General features: G+C 42.7%; 2 protein-coding genes across 2 annotated transcripts; both read left to right on the forward strand.

The window, feature by feature from the left end:
* Positions 1-28: 28 nt before the first annotated feature.
* Positions 29-22,861, forward strand: LOC132262542 (gamma-aminobutyric acid type B receptor subunit 2; the record flags this gene model as incomplete). The annotated part of the gene is made up of 12 exons (XM_059761821.1): positions 29-310; positions 4,329-4,472; positions 5,470-5,745; positions 8,803-8,868; positions 11,419-11,607; positions 12,105-12,341; positions 13,285-13,586; positions 14,166-14,304; positions 17,679-17,957; positions 19,404-20,099; positions 21,073-21,766; positions 22,631-22,861. Coding segments are annotated over 12 exons (3,516 nt in total), but the record flags the coding sequence as incomplete, so codon positions are not given.
* Positions 9,123-9,721, forward strand: LOC132262240 (pulmonary surfactant-associated protein A-like). The gene is made up of 2 exons (XM_059761439.1): positions 9,123-9,259; positions 9,325-9,721. Exons 1-2 carry the CDS (start codon positions 9,155-9,157, stop codon positions 9,685-9,687), a joined length of 468 nt encoding a protein of 155 aa, XP_059617422.1. The 5' UTR covers positions 9,123-9,154; the 3' UTR covers positions 9,688-9,721.
* Positions 22,862-23,524: the final 663 nt, after the last annotated feature.

Here is a 23,524-nt window from a genome sequence, read left to right on the forward strand (position 1 = left end):
GAAGAGCGACGTCCACAAGAGAGGCTCTCTGGCCTTCGGCGGCGCGCCGCCGAACTCAACGGCGATCTCTTCGCGGCGCCACGTGAACAGTGTGTTCGAGGAGGCGCGCACTGGCAGGATAAGGAACCCGCAGATAGTGAATGACAGAGGCAAAGTGTCCCTGCTGGGACTCTTCGAGCTCAGCACGCGCACGGGAGAGCGTCCCGAGGGACACAGTGAGTTGGCGGCCGCCCAAATGGCCATCAGGCACATCAACAAGCGAGGACTCCTCCCAGGATACCAGCTGGAGTTGCTGGCTAATGACACAAAGGTGAGTTGAGCTTTCGCAATCTCATGTCATGCTCAAGGCAAAAGCTTAAGGAGATCTCAAAATTGACTGGAATTGCGATTTCACTGACGTTGCAGAAGAATTCATTATTCTCCGACAAATACACGAAGAACATCTTATTTGTCCGTCCATAATGTAGCATTTTATCACATAAACTGGCAGTTTCTATTGCATTATTCCATTGTATACACTTCCGTCAAGACATGCACCTGCAACACGCTTCTCTATCAATTATGAATGTCATCGTTAAATACTTAAGTTCCCTTCTTGGGAACAGAGACTTGAGTTTCCAGAAGCAAAAGTATAGATTAGGGAAAGAACTTTGCAAATATTGTTGCAGAGACTTTCTCTTTACTCACGCGCCAGAGATTTATTGAAAATATACCATAGATAAATGGAGTACCTAATGTGTGCGGAGGAAACTTTCACTCTATCGAGAGGGAGATAAAATCACACAAGTTCATAAATAAGGAAGATGTCTCTTAATGGTGTGGAAAGTGTTTGCCAAAGACACGTTAGCATGCATCTTACCGTAAAACTTTATCCTGTTCAATCTTCGTCACGTGCATTTGTGATACTGATTTTCGATGTGAATATTTTATCTTCCGCACCTTTTCATCCACACTTATGAATTTTACTACGTGATGCAATCAAGACTAAAGTGTAAATTCAAATTGAATAAAGATGCAGATTTTCCGAGCTCTCACTCACTCACAAGTTCCATTTATTTAATCAAACAGTGAATCACAATTGAAATACCTTGTCAAACACTTGCCAAAGCGCGACGTGAAAAATTGCTGGGAAAAAGAGTTTTTTCCCACGCAAATGAGGAACATTGTCCACGCCTGCAAGCTGAATGCTGGAGGATTTTCTAATGAACTTTCATGATGATTTTTAACGTGATTATGTAGCTGAAGGGGAGGAGAAAAAAACAGTTTTGCAAACTGCTTGGCGTGTAATTTACAAGGGGAGGGAAATAGGTTAAAAATGGAGTGGAAGAGAATGGCAAATAAGGGCGGAAGCTGCGACTGAAACTAAATGTTTACTTCATTTAGTTGGGAAAACAAGTTAAAATGCTGAATAAATTCTGCGACTGAAAGTGAGGAGGGCGGAAAACTCCGTCTCTCCGGCCGTGAATTGATGCTGAGGGGATGAAGAAAAAAAAAGGGTTGGAAGTATATTATGGAATATTCCAAGCCAAGAGACTTCGTATTGATTCACCGTATAAACAGAGACACACGCAGCAATAAGTTGCGAGAAATGGTTCATTCACGCTGAAAATTGTGTTTAATTATAAATGAATTAGATAAGATCGAATTCCTTACGTAAAACCCTTTCGAAGAGCGGCGGAAAGCTCGCTTGTATCAACAGCGAGGCGCGCACACATAATTTTCCAGTAGAACAAGAACAGGAATTTTGTCGTGGCAAAAAAGCAAAGTCTGGGGAGAAAATGGCAAGGGGGAGATAATATGCCTCAAATCTGTACACCATTTCCTGACACTACCACAATTTTTCTGCAGAATCTTCAACACTTCAGACACTTCTGAACGCAGTGCAAATTTTTAAGATATATTACTATTTCCATTTCCAAACAGTTCCGTAAAAGCTTTACACCACTTCCGACCACAATATCTGCTCCTTGGCAGATTGCCGCGTGCCACATGGTAAATAATATATTTTGAGAGTTGGAGAGAGTCACATGGATTCGGAGGATGTTTGGCGCACAGGATGAGGGAAAAGTATTTATCTTGTCTGTATGAGAGTGACGTCAGTGTATAATTGAGAAGGAATAGAAATTCGTTAGGCAATGAATAAGTTGAGATTTCATTTAATGGGCGGTTTGTGTGCTTTGGAAAGCTTTGCGAATGAGGTAAAAAACTTTGACTCAGCCTCAGGCTGAAAAGCCATTCATTCAACTTTCAAGGGGGAGATGAGAAAACGTGAATCAGTCCAAGGAGCTGTGAGCGGATTCGGCGACAGACGCCGCGAGGAAGGGACAAATGAGGATAAATTATATTTTTTAAATTGTACATTTTCCGTGAGCGCGAAACATTTAATGTATAATTTAATTTTTGTTAAATACAGATGCGAAAGAAAATCATGAATTGCCAGACAAATTGGCTTTCTCCTCTGCAATCGCGCCTCACTGAAGTCGCTGAATGAAAACACCTTCTCGCTTCGAGTTTCCAATTAGATTAAATGATAATACAATTAAATATGAGAAAACTCCGGGATGTGGAATATTAGCTACATCAGCCTTGAGTGTAATATCTGACGCTGTAGAATTTGCTTTATTGCATTTACCATGAGTTTTATCGCTTAAATTGTCACAACCAGAACTTTTTCCAAGAGAAAACCGTCACGGAACTCTTCCGCCTCGCATTCAGCCACTCATTCTGTGCCATTTTCCAATTTTCTCAATTTCTCACCGCCGACAGAGCGACATAGTTTGGCCAAATTGTTTCACGGGCGCGCAGCGAAAGGGTCACTTGTGGTTCACCCCATCAGAATTGCTCCATGGTTGAATTTTTAATTTGACTTTCAACCCCATTTTCCACATATCCGCCGCAAAAAGGGGCGCGAGCGCGCGGCGGGCGGGAAAAACAGTCTACAATTCTCTTTCGGCACACATATTTATTTGTTGCTATTGTGATAAAATGAAATTAATGCATGGAATAATGTTGCCGGTATGATAATAAAATGTAACATATTTTTATTCATGGCATCGGGAGCATCTGCAAATGCGGAGGGTGGGGGTGAGTGGGAAAAGAGTCCGAGTTAGGGGTTTTTTTTCGCTATAAATGTTACCCATTAATTCGGGTCACAAATGTCGAGCATTTATCAAATCAAATGCGACAGGACGTGCCGTCAATTTTAAAACTTTTCGCATACATATTTTCTCCTCCTTTCGGGGAAAAATATGCTTTTGGGATATATGTATTTTTGGAAAATGGAAACACACGGATAGATTTCTCAAATGTTCGCGCGCGCGAGCTTCGAAAGCTCATTTGAAATTGAGTCGCAATGAAACAGTTTTGTATTTTCATGTATTTACAATTCATATTTCCCTCATGGATTAAATTGAATTGTTTGTATTATTTGGCGAAGGTTTTGACAAGGGGTAAATATTTCGTTCCTGAGTTTTTCTTTTACTGATATATTGTCTATTCTTTCGATTTCTTTTGGTTTTGACATAGAAACATTCGTTATGTAACGAATCAAGGATGAATTTAATCAACAATTGCTATCCGAGTTTTTGATGCCAAAAAACACTGTAAAGTGAGTTAAGGTGCAACATAACCTCAAATATAGTCATTTGGAATTGGAAAATGGTTATTTTGAACACTTCCTTGACAATTTCGTCACGGAATCAGCAATTTTTAGTTCATTGACAAATTAAAAGAGACGATTTTGTAATCTAGAAAACTTCCAAACGTAATCTTTCAATATCTCTTATTGATATTTTGAGATTATGGTCGGAAAAGACACCCAAAAAGAGCGGATTTAAGTGGTTTCTTGCAGAAATATCGGATGGAAACTTGAGAGATTCACTACAATTTGGAAATAGTGTTTTTTAGAAAAGCTGTACAGATTTTAAGCATATTATCTCTTCCTTGGATTTTGAAGCTTGTGCAAATGTAAGAGATGTCGAGCTCTGAAATGTCATACTTTTTTGCCAAGCAAAACAAAATATCGAGTGATTTCTTTGAAGTGAGCAAAATACACAATGCGCCCAAAGAATTGTGTCAATTTGATATATTCTTCGTTATTTACTCATGTGAATATATCGATAAAGTGTCACTGAGAGTAGAGAATGAGCATGTAAAATCGCATTTATTCCATAAAGCCTTGCTTTGGGAGATAATTTCTAAACTTTTGTGACTCCAAAGCCGAAAAATGTCGGTGTGTCAAATAGGCAAATTCGCCTATTTATCATAACTCTAAGCAGCAAGAATGTCTGACAAAGCATCTGGTGAACTATTTCAACTATTCCTTACAGTGTGATCCGGGAGTGGGCGTTGACCGCTTCTTCCATGCTCTGTACACCCAACACTCCACCAGGATGGTGATGCTTCTGGGCTCGGCATGCTCTGAGGTGACCGAGAGTCTGGCCAAGGTGGTGCCTTATTGGAACATCGTCCAGGTATGATGAGAAGTAAATTATGCGGGCACAGCATAGTTGTAATCACTTAATCCCATCCACTCACACACAAAATGCCATTTCACCTGGAAAGATGCGAAATTCAATTACATCCAAAGTCAGAAGTTGTCACCAGGAAATTTCCATCTGAGGGGCGACCAAAATCTCCCCACACCGCTAAGCGAAATTTGAAATGGGATACAAGAGAGTGGATTTCATGGAGCCAGAGATTTATCTGTTGTGTGCTGTTGACATTCCAACTACAACACGATTAATTAGTGTATCTGTTTAGTTTTCCGGGGGGAGTGAGAGGAGATTGAATACATTCCTCATCAGCTGGCGGAAATTGCGATGCTCAAGATGCGCCCTGGGGGTTCTTTAAGATTGCTCAAAATCACCCAGCAAAATTGAGGGAATTATTCATTGTGTGGCGTCTTATTAAGTGGTTAGAGAGCATTCTTCCTGAGCTCCTCTCCGTGTTGATGCACTCCTCCGCAGACCACTCATCAGTTTGAGTGAAGTGATTAGGGTGGCGGGGGTGAAATTAATTGGGAATAAATTGGATTCCCTCTGCATATCCATGGCGTGTTGCTTAATGAATTTTCCATGCAATACCCGAGATTTCAACACTGCAGCACTTCATCCATGTGTTGGGAAAATGCCGCAGAAATGTTAGGAATGAACACAGCGTCGAGCGCTGTTTAATCATGGATGGGTCAAATTGAGGACTATTGCTGAGTTCTCACGTACAGTCATCAGGCTGCGAGTGTGTGCCTTGAAATTCAAGTGCAATTCGTCGCACAAGAGTAATTCTTTCAATCATCAATTTACCCCGAATGGTTATCGCTTCAGTTGAGCGGAATTAAGTCTACTATTTTCCACCAATCGACAGCTTTCTGTCTCTCTTCTTTATCTCCCAATTTCCTCCCATCATGCGAGTAGCGTGATTGAGAGAAAGGTGATCGATTTGAGGGAATTACTCCATTATTGCTCCTCACAGGTCTCCTTCGGATCCACCTCACCCGCCCTCAGCGATCGAAGGGAGTTTCCGCTGTTCTACAGAACCGTGGCGCCAGACTCGTCGCACAATCCCGCCCGCATTGCCTTCATCAGGCGCTTTGGCTGGGACACGGTGACCACGTTTTCGCAGAACGAGGAGATTCACTCCTTGGCAGTGAATGATCTCGTCACGGAGCTGGAGACGGCCAATATTTCCTGTGCAGCGACAATCACATTTGCCGAAACTGACTTCAAGGATCAACTCCGGATGCTGCGAGTGAGTAAAACATTTCCATTACCGCTGACTTATTCCCATGATTTTCTCCTCGAGAGAACACTGAATTGGATCTGAGTTGAGAACGCACAGAACAGTGTTGGCCGGATTGCTGAAGAAGTGAAATCTGTGTCAAATTCTATCTGGAAAAGTGTCCAGTTTAGAGCACTTTACACAGAGATACCGAATGGACATCTTCAGAGCGCAATAAATCCCAATCTTTGAACTATACAGAGTCATCTCTGCTCAGCGTAAGCCTCCAAAAGTTGTGATGGGGTTTTCTTGTTGCCTTTGCGCCCTTATGTGGGGTTTGTTGGAGGTGTGTAAAGACGAGAAAATGTGTGAGTTAATGCAAAAAAAGTGGGAGAAGTGTGGAAAGCAAAATATAAATAATAATTGGATTGAATGGAAAACCGAAAAGACAAACAAAAACCATTAGACTTTTTTCCTGGCAGCTTTTTTGGCGAAGGCGATTTCACGAAAAGTTCTCACACCGCCGAGAAAGTACAATAAGAAGTGCCGTCGCGGGGAAAAGACAAAGTTTTATTTGCCGAGAGGGTGACAAGATAATGTTAGGTGCCTTTTTCACACGAGATGACGGAAAGTGGGTGAGACAGAGAGTCAATGATGAGGATTGAATCAGACAATTTGGCCAAAGCTTCTTTTTCAATTGACACCATCACTTTTCTATAATGCCTCACACCCTTCTAATTATGAATATCGCCCCCTTCTACTCTGATGCCGTCAAATGGAGCTATTTTCCCAGTTACACATAATGAATTAAGAGGATTTCCCTTTGAGACAGCAAAAGAATGAGACAATATATTCGCTGTGTGGCGGCGCTTTTTTCCAGCCAATTTTCCTTCGTCACTTCTTCAGCACGTTCAGCTCTTATTTCAAGAGGAAGGAATTTTTTGGAAATTGAAAGTGTGTGAAGAGTGGAAAATTTACAGCTTCGCATCTTCGTCTTCAATGAGGACTTTCTCTTCATGAAAGGCAATACGAAGATATGGGGGAAATAAAGGGTGAAGCGGAGGGATGGAAAGTGTACGGGAAAATATTTGAGTTTGAAGGGATGATGGCGAAAGGGCGACAAAAATGTGACAATGTAATCGGAAAAATTCATCCTTTCTAATATATTTTAATATAATATAGCAGTTGAGGGTGAAATTTCTGGCCTAAAGAGGAGAGTTTGGCGAAAGTGGGTGGCAAGAATCAACATTTCGGGAGGTGTTTTTTCTTACTTCTCTCGGGGAAAATATGAAAATGAGAGGTATATTCTCGTTCCAATGGCTGCACTTGCCATTCTGGACAATTGGATCCAATTCTCCAGTCATGTCCTGACAATTCACATCACATGGTGACGCTTCACACCACTTTCCACGGATGGAATATGGTGAAATCTCGCAGCCGTATTTCTCCACTTTTTACGCCCTCGGGCAGCGAAGTCCCCGGAAGAAGATGCTCCATAAAGTGTTGGCACACAGAATATTGTGACATGAAGCAGGAAAGCCACGTCGCAGATGGTAAAAATCGTGTTTAGCATTTGACATTGCCTTAGTGTGGCAGAGAGAACAATTTGCCTCAAGATGGGTTTTCAGTTTAAATTCCCATTGAAGATGATGCCATTTCTCACTCCTCTAAAGCATTAGAAAGGGTTGCAATAAGAATATTTGTTCAATTTGGTCCAATCGAATCTGAAAATGAAAATTCTCTGTATTTATTTATCAACCATAGAAACTCAAACAAACATCTTCGCATTCAGAGACAAAATCTCTTAAGCGTATTATGAACAGATCTATGAATAAGTTTCGCCGGAGGTGAACTTGATGGTTTTGAGCTAAGAATGATTACCTTAATTGTCTCTCAGGCACAGTGAATATTCCCTTTGTCTAATGCGAAACTCCTTCCGAGTCACAAAGCTTCATTACAGATTCAGAGTGTGTGATTGACGCCGAAACTGAGGAATGCCTTTCGGTGTTTGTTGATTTAGCAACCACTAAATCTCCATGTCTATGGCACACGAAACCCTCTGTCATTTCCGCAAGTGCTCTGCAAAAGCCTCGAGTGATGCATCTTGTTGTGTGCGGCAAAAGTGGCGGAAAGCAGCAGTAAATCTGTCACATGAGGCGCTATACTGTCCAATATCCATGCAATTAAAATCACTTTATTAATAGGGGATGTTTCTCTCGGGTTACATTTTATATTTCACCTGCGCCACAATGTCAGGTGTCAGAAATGGATGCCCGTGAGGGCGGAAATTGCGGTCGAAGGAGTTTCCTGTGAGAGCTTGCAGCATTAGACATCCTCCGACAGGTGCATAGTTGAGATGCTAATTAGAAAATTGCTAGGATTATGCGAAACTCCGCAATATCCGCTGCTCTTCAGCGTGAAAAATCCATTAGAGAAAGACTGGGGAAGTTGGGTGTGTTTTGAGAGAAAGACGCCTGAGAAACCACTCTAAATAATTCACCGTCGCTTCTTCTCACACCCATAGAGAAATTTATTAATCAGAGAAAATTGTGGAGGAACTGTTGAAATGCCGCGCGAGTGGTAAAAACCACCGAAACCATCGTCATATTGATTGTGCGAATTGGCGTCTCCGCAGTTTACGCCGTGAATTCTGCGGCAAGTGAACGGAAATCAAAACATCTCAGCATTTCAATGGAATGCCTATATATGTACAGAATGTCTGTGTCGACAATTATATTTCTCCCAAATGGAATTCCCAAGAGTGAAATTGAAGCCACACAACAAAGAGGGTGGCAAAAATTCCGCACACCGCGAGATTAAGTGAGAGTCGGCTAAAGAAGTTGCTCCAAGTGGAGCTCAAGGTATTTTACACCTAATGAGATTTACCGGAAGTCACTTCTCAAGTGGAACAAATATTTACTGGAGGTGAATTAATCTTCAACTTCCCCAGTAGACAGCGACTAAGTGAACAATTGTACAGCAATAATTTGCATTGTAAATTGAAATTAATCTCACCCATAATCCAATGATAATCCCCTTTTCTTCCTCCTCCACTTTGCTCAATTGCCTTTGTTGTGTACTTTGCAGGATTTGGACACCAGAATCATCATTGGGAGCTTCTCCAATGAATTGGCGCCAAAGATATTCTGCGAGGTGAGTCGCTCTTTAACTCTTTCACCATGAAAGATGTCGGCGAAAATGCGCGATTTTTTAATTGTCATGCCATGAGTTCTGCAGCATTTTGTATTGTCATTTTGATGAATTGTTCTTCTCATATAATGATTCGCAGTGGAATTAATGAGTATCATTAAACCTTTTCCAATGGGAGGAGCTTTTTGTCACGCGATTATTTCAACAGTGCGTCTTGTGAAGGTTTCTCAAAGACGGCATTTGATGTAAAGCTGGTCAGTTGTTTAGTCTTCTCCGCGCTTTTGTAGAGATGAAGTTGATTTTGGTGCTTCTTCTGCTCATCAAAGAGTATTCAGCTGAGGATTTCAATACTATCTCGCTGCAGGGCAAAATAATCCATATCAGCACTGAAATGGTGAGAAGATGAGATGGAAAAAACTTTAAAAGCCTCAGTGCTAAAGCTTCTCTTTCGCTTGTCAGGTCGATTGGTATGGTGCAACTGATAAATGCGGGGAAAATCAGTGGGAGATGCTGACCATTAAATCACCTGAAGAAAACACAGCTGTTCATCAGATTATCAAGGATTTTCCGTCAGACGTTTTAATTGGCGGCTACAGATTTGATGGGGAGAAAACTTGGCACTGGGCGAACGATCGAAGAGCAGCAGTGAATTATTCTAATTGGCAGCAAGGTGAACCGAAATTGGACACCAGTGAGGAGCCTAGAATTTACTGCATTTACATGCAACCCAGTGATGGACAGTGGAAATCTCAATGGTGCGCTGAAGAGGCTCCGTTCATTTGTCAAGACACTCAATATATTGATGAAATAGACGATAATTGAGCACAAAAGTCAACGGAGAGAAGTCTTGATGTGTTTAATGTAAAAGCGAGTACAGACTTGCGGGTGATCCACGAGAGGATAAGCGAGTGTCTACGGCTGACAGCTTGTTGAGCTATAAAACGCGCCATATTCCGAAGACAAAATCGCGGATCTGTTGCGAATGATTTCATTGGGCTCTTAAAATCGTTCAATTCCTCCGCGAATCTTCCATTTTCGCAAGTTTATCGTAAAATTGACAGCTGAGAGCGGAACACGAAGCAAAATTGTCGCTAGTGTCGACAAAGAAGAATAGTATCTGAGTGTGTTTAGCGCCAGTTAGTCCACGAATTATAACTGATCTGAACTTTACACACTTAAAGCTCATCCACGGAAGATTGATCCCAGTGTTCGTCGATTCAACACTAACCCACAAGTCTGTAATTGCTTTAAGCGCGCAAAAGCTTGCTACAGAACTCATGGCACGCTTGGGCGGAAGATAAATCTTCTGCTACGCGAAATGGTATATCATCCGTAAAATAATTACAAAATCTCAGTACTTTGAAACTTTACTCACACAAAGTTCCACACTCTCTCATTCCCATTTCCGTGACTTGATGGGAAAATTTCGAGGGAAAGAAAATTCATTTCAGAAAACTGTTAAACAATTTTTCGTCCCATCTTCTCTCGCGCGCACACATTTTGTCAGACACATCTTTGGAGGATCTTTGAATAAAGAAAAAGTGCATGAGTTCGTGTCTCCAGAGATTGTATCTCTCCACCCTCTCTCTGCCAAGACACATCATATTTAGGAGAGAATGGAGAAAACATCGCGGAAATGGGAAGTTGAGTGTCTCTAAATTCTCTCTCTCTCTCTTCCGTCTCATGGCGCTTTGTCGGCAATAAAACAAATACAGAGATTTTCAGTGTGGGTGGAATGGAATCCTGAGCGGATAAAGTATTCGATTACGGGGCACGTTAACTACGGAACACCTCCCTGAGGACTTCTCGTTTCGCATGAGGATCTTAAGAGGAAATAACCTATTTTTTGTCTCTCGCAAGACACACACACACGAAGCATTATTAAATATTCAATTCCATTAACTCCCAGCGTTGCTGTTCTTTGTCATTTGCAGTACAAAATTTGAGCAAAAAGGCATAAACATTGAATCAAGACACTTCTCCGAATGCCCCAAAACATCAAGTTGAAGTTTGTGTGTTTGAGGAGTAATATTTCAAAGCTGATGACTTTGAGCGTTCCAATATCTTTAATGCGATTACGGGCTTTGCAGCAGAAATGTGTGAGTAAAGTTGCATTCAGAGTCAATACAGTGAAAGCTCGTAGAGAGAAGCTGAATTGATCAGATGGCAATAAAAGTTGTCCCGCATATATAGTTTGATCGTAAAATCCACAATGAACAGGACAATTTTTTCCCCACACACACAATCCTCATATTAAACTCATGACCAAATCTCGAGAGTGTGTCAAATTTATTCATCTTCTCGGGGAGCTTTTCCACTTCTGTACTTTTGCACATTTCTCCCAAGATTTCGCCCCCAAACGCACGCCAATGCGAGGCGGCACAGTTGGGAATTGATGGGAAAATTGTGTGAGTGAATAAATAAAAATCTCGTTGAATTACGAGGACGTGAAGGAGTCCATGAGGAATTCCTTCGCCATCGTGTCGTGTTGTAAGACATTTGAAGAAGTTTGTCGATGCTGAATGAGAATGTATGTATCTCTGCGTCCCTCAGGCATACCGTCTGGGAATGTATGGAGCGGATTATGCATGGATTCTCCACGAGACGCTGGGCCCTCCCTGGTGGCTCCAGTCGCCGACGGCGGAGTGCCAGCAGAAGCACCTGGAGGCCGCCGTGGAGAGTCTTATCATCGTGTCCAGTCACAATAGCATAGTGGGAAATTCCGTCAGCTTCAGTGGATTGGTGAGTTGGGGATTTGAAGGGAAATTGGAAAGTTTTGCCATTTTATTCCGTGAGATTGGAAAGCTCTTTGTGTGCATGTATAAATATTTATGCACTTCATATCAACAAGGCAAACTTGTATATTAAAATCTCCGCATGACTTTTACACACAAGAAATACACAAACTGCTGAAGAAGCTCATTTCCGCTCTATTTCACTGCCAATCAAGGGGAAGATAATTTGGCTTAAATCTGTACACTTCCATAATACCAGTTTAGATGCAAGAATGAATGGTTTTAAAGGTAATTTAGTGGAAAAGCTTGTCCTAACTGTATAACATAACCTAAAAAACGTAAAAAACAATTTGTTTTCTCCAAAAATTGTGTAAATTCCTTTTGAAAGTGACTTTTGAACGCACCACATTGAAAATATTGAAGCACTTCCACTTAAAAATATTCTTCAACTGAATTGTACACCAGTTCTGACCATAATATCTCCCCCTTGCTGCCAATCAACAGACCAACAGGATGTTCTCGGAGGAGCTCCAGGCCCTCAAGGTGCCCCAGCCGACGTCTCGCTACGCTCCACAGACGTACGACGCCGTTTGGGCGATCGCCTTGGCGCTCCGCGGAGCCGAGCAGCGCTGGCGGAATGAATCTGTCCAGTCAAAGCTCGACGGCTTCGACTACACGAGATACGACATGGCCACGGAGTTCCTCAACCAATTCAGTCGCCTGCAATTCCTCGGAGTCTCCGTGAGTGTGAAATTCCCAATTTACAATATCGCATTGCGGGATTAATATTGAGGGCTATAAAACGAACGTCTTTGCATAACAAGATGTTTTCTGAGCTCCCCTCCAATCTAGAACTCATTATATTTGCAAGGTGAATCGTGAAATTGAATTTCTTCTCTAAATTTCTCCTTCAATTATGTCACGATTTATTTGTCAATAATGCCTTTTTGCCGGCGCGCGGCATTCAATTTCATGTGATAAATTGTATAATAAAAAGTTTCCAAATTACTGTCACAACGGCAAATTGATATTTAGGTATATTAGGCACTCTTTATTAACTCCCCGCTGATTCTGCTGCTCGCTGGGGAGTTTTGTAGATTTTTATTACTGAAGGAACTTCATTAAAAACTTTCTGTGCTACTTTCAATTTGCCCAATGTTGTGGGTGTGATTCAAAAGTTTGAAAACATCGATTGTGGCCAATGATAAAACTTTATAGAGAGAAATCTTCGATAATATTTTGATTACATGTTTTATCGATGAGTGTATTTTCTGGATTGTGTCCAAGAAAAGAAACACCGTAAACGTGCATGTTATGATGATAATATTCTTGCTCAAACACTCCTTGGTACAATCTTTTACGACACATTCAAATGACGCAATAAAAAGTCTGGTCATCCGAAGATGCCCAGAATTCTATCGACACACTTGACAAATTTGGCCAATTCAGCGGAAAAAAGACAAATCCCGCCTTTGTAATCGGAGTAAATCTTCCCTTTTTGCCATTAGAAGGCGATGAAAATCGATTGCACAGTGTTCGGTTTCAAAGAAAGTCACAATTTCACCTCCACGGCTGAAGCTGAAGGCTGAAGTCTTGGCTGAAACGGAGCCGAAGGAGAGAGAGAGTCGGCGGATGGATTGTGTTTATTGAATTTTTCCACCCCCTCAACCCCGTTGCCTTGCAGGGTCCGGTGTCGTTCAGCGGGGCGGACAGGGTGGGCACGTCCGCCTTCTACCAGATCCAGCGCGGGCAGCTCAATGCGGTGGCCCTGTACTATCCCGGCAAGCAGCACCTGGACTTCCAATGCCCCGAGTGTGTGGCCGTGCAGTGGCAGAGCGGCCAAGTGCCAATTGCCAAGCGGGTCTTTAAGCTGCGAATTGCAACAATTGCTCCCGTGGCGTTCTACACCATGACCTCGCTGGCGTCCGTTGGCGTAACACTGGCACTGGCTTTTCTCGCCTTCAACCTCCACTTCCGCAAGCTCAAGTGAGTTCCATTGTTTGCCACATTGCACAGCGTGATGCAGACGGAGAAATTTTGCACTTATACCTCCCCAATTACGGAGTCATTCAGAAGTTAAGAACACTCTAAGAAATGTGATTCGCAAAGGAATTTTCTCCTATTTGCCGCAGAGTATAAAGGAAAAATTCAGATCGATTCCCATTAAAACTGAGGAATGCTAAACTTTAATATTCCTTATGAATAAGTAAAACCAGTTCTAGCTTTTCTCACTAAAACAGTGATGTAAGAAAGTTTAAAGTGACTTAAGGTGAGAAACTTCTGTGTTTGACTGGGAATCGCTCCAAAATTACTAATCCGAAATTATATATAAAGAAGTCATGACATTACAATTCATTCTTTAGGTCCATAATCTTGGGGTGGATATTTAAAAAATCCAACTCCATTCTCGGGCCGTCTTTTTGAATTGTCTTTTAAACTCTGCGCATAAATTTTTCTAGAGTGCTTTGAAAAAAAAAACCCACCATATGAAAGTATTAAAAAGTCATGAATCCACTCTACTAAAGCACACTTTTCCCTCCCACTCTTGCCGCCCTTTTTTCGCAGAGCAATAAAACTGTCGAGTCCCAAATTGAGCAACATAACAGCTGTGGGTTGTATTCTGGTCTACATGGCAGTGATTCTCCTTGGGCTCGACTACTCAACACTTCCGGCCACGGAAGTGGCTTTTTCCACTGTTTGCACTGTAAGTATCTCTTTTCTCTCTTGCGAAGCCCATCAAATTGGCCCATCTTCTCCACATTTGCTTTCCCTCTTCTCCAATTCACCCCCAGCGCAGAGGAAATATATATAGGCAACAGTGATAAATTATATTGTCTCGTTAGCTTCTTCATATTTAATGGTACTTGTCGAAGAGTGAAATTACATAATGTGATTTTAAGTTTTCTCTCCTCCAGACACACACTTTCTCACTCTGGCTGCTCTTTCTGAAGTGTGCTTTCAGTTCATTAGAGCCAAAACATTACGAATTAATGAAACTCCTTGAATCACCTTCAATTGGAAGAGCAAACTAAACAACAGCTCAAGATTCATTTGCATAAATGTTGCAGCACTTCTGGGAACTTTTAATTGCATTCTCTTATAGAGTAAAGTCAGTGTTTTTTCAGAGCTTTCCCATGAATACAATTAATTCTCACTAATTCACCCCCTTTTTCTCTGCTCTTTAATCTGCGATTTCAACTGTTGAGCATTATTATTATGCTGGAAGCTAATGGAATGAAAATGAATTGACTGAATCGTTTCAAAAGTGCCTTTTTGATATCATAAATTCACTTGTTAATTTTCCCTTTTCACTAACATTTCATCCCTTCCAAGTCTTCACAACTCTATTTCACTCATTCACCACACAATTCTTTTAGCTATCCTTTATAGAAGCCTGTCTAATGGAATTTCCAAGCATTTCAACAGGCAAAAAAAAAGAATAATTTATAATTCAAATTTTCCCCTACATTCCAAAGAAAGAGAGGAAATAATAAAACAAGATTTAATTTGCGTTGCACTTTGAGTTGAAGAGAAAATTTAATTTTTCCATTAACGTAATTCTGCGTCTATAAAACTTTCTGCAAAGCGCACATATTCTTAAACAAGAGAAATTCTTGGAGAAATCTCTCGATTTCTTGAAGAGTGTTTTGCAAGATGCAAAGTTTTATTCCATCTACTCTAAATGGCATTTTATTGGCTAGTTTGTTGGCAATCAAACGTCACTTAATGGCCAATTTTCACTCACTTGTTGCGATGAATAGGAGCTCTTTTATTGCCATTCAACAGTTAGTTTTCCAATGAATTTTCCCGATAAACACACCATGCGATAGAGTAATTTGGCAGGTGCAGAAATTTAGTCATAACTTATCGCGTGATTGTCCTGCAAAGGATGTGTGAATTCAGAAAGTAATTTAGCTGCAGTAAATTATTTATTGAGCTCCTCGCGTCGCCCATAAATTCCCCAGGTGATTCATCTCTGTCTCCAAAGTCGTGCGGAATGGCCAGGACGCATTGACACGCAGGAGCTTCTGTTGCCACATCAAAAGCACCCATAAAAGCACCACATAAATGTTGATTAGAGGATCTTCCCACGCTCATTCACACTATACTTTCCCGTGTCGTGTGGCGGCTCGATGTGTCCCCCCAAATTCACACGTTCCGACTGTTGCTGTGCAGAGGAGGGGATGAAGAAAGGGGCGGCAGACGATGCTCCCCGGCCAGAGAACGCATGTGGGGAATTTAGTGTAGGCCAGGTTGGGCATAAATGTCGTAATCTGGCACCTGTTTGTGGTCATAAATCTAATGAAAAGCCCCAAGCTCTGCCAAATAATGAAATCATCTCCTGACAAATTTACACCCAAACACTTTGGCTCACTTTCTCCACCCCCTTCGGCAACCCCTCGGTCGTGTCGTGCGTGACATTTGCTCATAAACATTTGATGAATTTATCAATGGTCGATGTTACAAAATTAATTGGATTTCTTTCCGAAAAACTTGCCGAAAAAAAACTTCATCAATCTCACTGAAATGTGTCACAGCAATTCTTTTCTCCCTTTAGTGCCAAATGCTAAAAATCACTTATTACCAAGGGGGAGATAATATGGACTTAATTTGTATACAACTTTCAAACACTTCCAGATCTTGAAAAGTCCCAAATTGTAATGAATCACTTAAGATTCTATCAGATATTTCTGTTAGAATAAATTTAAAACGGCTATTTGGTCATCTTTTTTTTAACCTTAACCTCAAAATATTACTAAAAAGATCTTCAAAAGCTCCGTTTCGAAGCTTTCTCATTTACAAAATGATCTGGTTAAGTTCATAAAGTCAAAATTGTCCAAAAACTTTTCTAAATGTGAATTATTCACTAAATCTGTCCATGATTCTTTACATAACCTAAAAAAAAGATTTTTGTGATTGATTATGCGTGAAAATCGAAGGAAATTCGAGAAATCGGAATAATTTGTCAGTAGAAGAAGAACTCATTAAAAGAATAATGCAATTTTTTAAACATTTCCACTTCCCAAGACTTCTGCTGAGTTGTACACCACTTCTGACTGTATTGTCTTCCCCTTGATTAATACTGGAAAATGATGAGGCGTGTGCTTTGCAGAGATTGTCAGGGAAATTGATGGACAAAATCTCAGCGTGAGTCAGGATTATCACGAGCTCCAGTTTCGATTTCACATTGGAGAGGCTTTGAATGACGGGTCCAGATGGACTGACGGACAGAAAAATTACTTTCCTTTTGACTTGGGTTGTGGAAGTTTCAAATTTCTCCCCCGGGGGATGAAAGCACCATCAGAATTAAATGAGGACTTCCATAAGCGCAGGAGCGGTCAAGCTTCCTACACAAATAACACCACTGGGAATGCCGGAGTGTTCGAAGAAAGTTGCGAAAACAACAATCGCCCGTGTTTGTGTTTCACTTTAAACAGTACCTCAGTATCCAATTATGTGTATGAATTCATCTCTGGACCATTTGATTCATTCTCGTCCACTATTTGTTCAGCATTGTTTTCCCTCACATTAATTTCGGGCCCAGTCAATGGCACACGATGATGGAGCTTAAGGTGGAATTGCACAAAACTATCCGAAGGCTTGAGCAAATTTACTGGGCTTGCGAAGAGCTCTGGAACTTCATCAAGCGCGCGATGACTTTGTATGAATAAGTAATAAATGCGGAATTCTGGTTGGATTTACATATCACTGGGGAGAATTTCCATTAAATGCCCTTGCGAGTGTGTGTGCTTTAGCATTACTCTGAAATGGGTGTGAAATTGCGTCTCACCCAAGCCAGGGAAATTGATTTTGGCGACGACAGACGCGCGCGTTTCTCCTCATTATGTCGCTTTTTGTCACTCCATGGGCTTTTGATTAAGCATCCCTCCGCAATGGACTTTTTTCTCTCCCATCCACTCGGCGACACAACATTGCACTTAAAGCCACCCCCATTTCAGCCCTCGCAGCCACAATCGCCCTCTCGCCCGGGGGCATCAGAAGATGCGTCAGTTTTGGCAAATTGGAGAATAAAGGACTTAAGGCGATCCAGCATGAAGCCATGCTATTTATTTTCAGGCACGCGTTTATCTGCTATCTGCAGGATTCTCCTTGGCTTTTGGCTCCATGTTCGCCAAAACGTACAGAGTTCATCGCATCTTCACGCGCAGCGGCGGCAGTGTCTGCAAGGACAAAATGCTTCAGGACACTCAGCTAATCTCCCTGGTCTGCGCCCTCCTCCTGCTAGACGGACTCGTGGTGACGCTGTGGATCGTGACGGATCCCATGGAGAGGCACTTGAACAATCTCAGTCTCGAGATAAGCTCAATTGACCGGAGCGTGGTGTACCAGCCACAGGTGAGGCGCATCCGCATGCGACAATTCACTTTTCATCTCTTCCTCCATGTCTTAAAGCGCCCTCGAAGCGCACGCCAAGGTGGAGATAATGCGGACGAAATCTGTACACCACTGAAAATAAGAGAGAGTAAAATCAGCACAGTCGTTGCAACTTTATGTTCACAACATTCTAAATAAGCTGTCAAAAATATGAATTACGATTCCTAACATTTATGAAAGTCGGGAATTTATTCTCTAGCATAAGAAGACAAGAAAAGCCGGTAAATTCATGTGAAAATCAAAGAAATTGACAATCATGACATTTTGAGGTCCGGGAAAACATCTTTCCGGACATCTCGATCAGCAAAATCCTTCAAGAAACCCACTTTAAATGCACCCAATATCAGGGAAAGTTTCACAATTTCGCCCTGTCGAATTGATTCTTCGCGTTTGACAGCTGAAATTTATATTAAATAAATTCCCAACATCGCCTTTCAACCCTTTCAATGCTTAATCGTTACTAGCGCCGCCGGCGGCCTCTAATATAAGCTGTGAAAAGCGTAAAGTTGCAACCCAAATTCATAACTTTTACGAACTGATACACAAGCGAGAAAAGCATTGTCAAAACGCATTCTTGGCTGCAAAAACTCAACCACTTTCACTTCGCAACACTTCTGCTGGCGCTGAACACCACTTCTGTCCATAATATCTCCACTTTGGCTCACACCAGCGCTCCCGCAGATAAATTGCGCTATTCAGTTCCATTTATTCTCTCACACCCTCCTATCAACTCTCCCCAAGACCGTCTGCCCTCCAGACAAACACTCACTCTCCAGCGCCGGAGATAAATAGGAGAAAGATGTTGAAGAGGATGATTATGGCTTTTTCAGAATAGGATAATGGTGGGGTTTAGAAACTGCGCGGAGCTTTCATGTGTGCGATAAAAATGTTATCAATTGCCTTCTCTTTGCCTTTCAAAAGGCACCCCCGACAAAGGCAGGCGCACATTCTTTAGAGAGCCAAACCTGTCCAATTTCAACCCCCTTTTTGCTCCATTCAATATTTAAGTCCCGCGTGTTCCAATTTACGCTTAGAAAATTGAACAGAATAGAGAAGGAGATGAGTGAAATGTGCAATTAATTTGGGATTAATTAATTACAAAGCCACGAGTGAGTTTTTTCTCTCTGATGCTCTCCACCCGCCCGTGACGCTTAAGTGACCACACTCTGGTGTGTCTTTCGTTTGAATATTTAATGAGGGTAAATTAACTTTTTCCGCGGTCAGCGAGAAACTCCCTCGAAGCCGAGATTGCTCCGCCTCGCTGTTTACCTTTGCCTTCCCCAATTTGCATCGTGGCGTAAATTTTCCAGCAAACAATCGCATGATTTATGTAGTCTGTCGGGGGCGGTTGGCAGGCGGGTGGATTTGGGGTACATTACCACCTTCAAAAGCTCTCAATCTCACCAGGTGGAAGTGTGCCGGTCGCAGCACAGCAGCAGCTGGCTGGGCGCTCTGTACGCCTACAAGGGTCTTCTGTTGGTTGTGGGTGTTTACATGGCCTGGGAGACGCGCCACGTTAAGATTCCCGCACTCAATGACTCCCAGTACATCGGCGTGTCTGTGTATTCGGTGGTTATCACGAGCGCCATTGTGGTTGTCCTGGCAAATCTCATCTCAGAACGCGTCACGCTGGCCTTCATCACAATCGCCGCGCTGATTCTCACCTCCACCACGGCCACGCTGTGTCTCCTCTTCCTGCCCAAGCTGTACGACATCTGGACGCACGGCGAGGACGCGGCGGATCCCATCGGGCGCAGCATGGGCCTGAAGATGGAGTTCAACACGCGGCGCTTCGTGATGGACGACCGGCGCGAGCTGCAGTACCGCGTGGAGGTGCAGAATCGCGTGTATCGCAAGGAGGTGGCGGCTCTGGATGCGGAGATCCTGAAGCTGGAGAAGCTCCTGGAGTCCGCGTCCTCCACCACGTCTTCCAACATGTCCCTGGGTCGCCATATGAAGACCGAGCTCACTGTCGTCAACGAGGGCGTCACGCCGCCGAAGCCCAGGACGCCCAGCATCGGCGGAGGACTTCCGCTGCTGCTCCTGTCAGTCCTGCCGCCCGTCATTCCCAGGGCCAGCTGGCCATCGGCAGATCACATGCAAGTGAGTAATTGACACGCAACTAATGATCAGGCTTTGCAGAGATTTTAATGAAAGGCATTATTGGCAATCGCATTTGGTTGTAGTCATAATTGATATGCGGCTAAAACTTGGACAACTAATTATTCCGCTTCAGACAAATGAGGCAAAACGAGAGTTATACATATAGAAAATATAATCACATCGCACAGCAAATACATTGGATCAAGAAGAGATAAAATAGTTATAGTTGTGCCAATGAATAAATGAATTAACCTGTTATGCAATTTCCACTGTTTTGTATTTTATTTAAAGCGAATGCACTCAACATGAAAATTGCATTTTTATGACTATTTAACATCCGGTGAATAATAAATATTGCGAAATAATTAACTTATATTTTCGACATGGAATTAAAAACCATTTTTATAAATTTAAATATATATTGTTGTGGTGAACTTTATTTTGTTGTGATATAAAATCCTCCTTTCACTGTTGCGGTTTGAATAATATTATGTTCGCGCTCTTTGTGATAAATTTAATGTAAAATAAATCAGGCAAAATGAAAATACTATGTTCGCTTCATTCAGAATCATTTGATACAAAAAAATAATCCCTCAAATTAGCAATATGCTTGAAAAGCATGAGAAACTCATTGGCAATTTGGTGCTTACAATTAATACATTAATTTGCACTGTGCATGGCAAATGGCTAAGCCATTTCATATCATTTTGCAATAATAATGAGCCAGTGATTTGTAGGCTGAGGCACGCTAATAATTCACCGTGCGAGAGCTTTTCACGGCAAAAGGTTCCACCAATTTGTGTCAACGCGGACACAATTGGTCAGTGCAGATGATTATATTTTGTGCTGTTGCATGTAATTTTGAGGCAGAGTTGGTGGCTTTAATATCACAGTGAAATTGAGTTGCCAGGAAATTGCCAACGCTTTCCGATGCACGCAAAATGAAACCAAAGCGGGATTTTGCATTTAACAGGCTCCAATGCGGCGCTCGGTCACCTTCAGCTCCCAACCGCAACTGGACGAGCCCTGTGGCAGCACAACCATCCGCCTGCCCGCCATTGACCTCCTCAATCTGCGGCTCACGCATCAACAGGCCACGGCGGAGCGCTCGGGGCTGTTGAACAGGATCCGAGGACTCTTCCTCAGCTCTCGCCCGCCCAGCAGGAAAACCTCCACCATCTCAATCGGCGGACAGGCGGGCGGAAGTGGAACTGGGGGCGGAATTGCCGCTGCCCTGAAGGCGCACATGGGTCTGCTGAGCGGACTTGTGCCGTCGGGCGGAGGCACTTCCTCCTGCCAGGCGCTGAACACCGCCGGAAGCGGTTTCAGGGCGATGCGGAGGACTTCCTTGGCGCGCAGCGGTGGCTCACTGCACACTTCGCATGCCGACGAGGCGCCCTACATGCGGCCGAGACACAGAAAGTTCACGCCGCCGGCATTCATCATTAGCGGCTCAGTGCCGCTGGACAATCACACGCCACCACCAGAGCTAGAGGAGATCAATGGCTCGGAGCCCAGGGTGAACTTCCAGCTGCCCGGCGGCCGGAGGCCCTCCATCGTGCACCAGACGTCGCAGCCCACGCTGAGGGAGAGAGTGAAGGGTTCGCCGCGCTTCCCGCACAGGATCATCCCCACCGCCAGCCTGAGTGCTCTGCAGGAGTCAAACGGTGAGCCTCAAAACGCCCAACCGCATTTTCTCCCCTTCTTCTCTGAGTGTGCAAAGAACGCTTGTGAATCTCATAAGAAGTGGAGGAAAGTGTGATGTCGATGTATGCATTAATTTCCTGAATAACCCGTGAATGCAATTTACAGCTCGGGAATTTCACAAAGTGCACTTCGAAGGCGTGCGTTTTAAATTCAGTTTGCATAGCATTTCGCTGGCACATGTAAAATCTCTTTATGGTCTCCTTAGCGATGTGCTTTCTTGCACTTTTTGCCCTCTTCTTTGCCCCTCTTCACCCAGCTAATTTCGTCGCACGAACATGAATAATTTAAAGTTTTAGTATACTACATCTTCCCCCATTGAGCCTTGGAGGGAATCTCCTTTGCCCGCGCAAGAACAAGAAGCTTCAATTTTAATTTCACCAACTGCGGAAAACTTCCCTCTCGTCTTTAGAACTCCGCCGGGGATTAGGAAAATGATTGCTGAGAAATCTGCCTGAGTATATTTTAGTTGCAATTTGCAGGAAATGCACTCAGGAGTTGGGATAAGTTATTTTTCTTCCTCGGTTCGAGAGATGTGTTTTCATTGAATGGGTGGGAAAACACGATTTAGCCATGAATCGAGAGAATCTCTGGTAATTGAGTGGAGAACAAACATAATTCTGACCCAAATTGAAGGGCAGCGCCACTCAATGGGAATGGATTTCCTCCCATGAGAGACGACGCTCCAAATGAGGAGATTCCGTGCCATTCCTCTTCGCCTGTCCGCTTGTGACAATGAAGAGGGCCAAAAGGGGCGCGCGATAGTTCATCTCCTGAGAGTTCTGAGTCGGGAAGTCGGTGGTAAAGGCAAAAATATTCTGTTGCAGGTGGAAACTTGGCTGATTCGACACATCATCAGGCTAAGTGGAAATCGATGGAGGAGTCAACATTCAATTACAGCTCCAGCAATCACGCCACTCGTCCTCTCACCTTCCTCACGTCCTGCCAAGGCGCTTCCGGTGCGGCCGAAGACGCCACCAGTCAGGATAATTGCCCCCAGCGCGACGCCGTGGAGGAGGAGGAAGTGGCTGCAATCTAATCGTGTGCCATCATTTCCCTGGCAATTGAGCGCACATGGATGGCAAATTGGAAAAGGTGGTGACACTCTCAATTAGCTGTAAGTGTGTTCAAAATTTACAATACAATTAAACGTTGCGAACGGGGCGAATGCAGTGCAAAGACTCTCGTGAGCACTGTCATTAGATTTAATTAATAATTGTGATCTTCTCACCCTCAATGGCACACACACACACTCTTTTAATACCCCCGCAATTGTGAGAAATAATATTAACTTAGTGATTAAGTGTGATGAATGTCTACTTGTGTGTTTCTCACCTCAATCCATTTAACGAAGGAATATTAACTAAAATTACTCATCTTCACTCCCACTTTCACTGATGTTCTTCCGCTCCTTTGGACAGACGTTTGCATTGAAAATTATGCCAGGTTCAAACAGATTATGTACTTGGATTTATATAGTAGCGAAAATGAGGTTAGAACAGCTATGAAATATAGGTCAAATTTCCTTTTGGTGCTAAAAATTCAATATTTCTTTCAATTTTTGAGACATTTACCTTAAGACAAAAAATAATAAAAATTGAATGATTTTTCAAATGACGTTGAAATCATGGCGATATATCAATTTGGGGCTGAGATATTGCAAATTGCAGAGAGATGTGCGCAAAAAGACAGCGTAATTTATGTTATAACCATAATACTTA

This window comes from Phlebotomus argentipes, unplaced genomic scaffold (assembly GCF_947086385.1).
Source record: "Phlebotomus argentipes unplaced genomic scaffold, Phlebotomus argentipes genome assembly contig_15, whole genome shotgun sequence".
NCBI classification, from domain to species: domain Eukaryota; kingdom Metazoa; phylum Arthropoda; class Insecta; order Diptera; family Psychodidae; genus Phlebotomus; species Phlebotomus argentipes.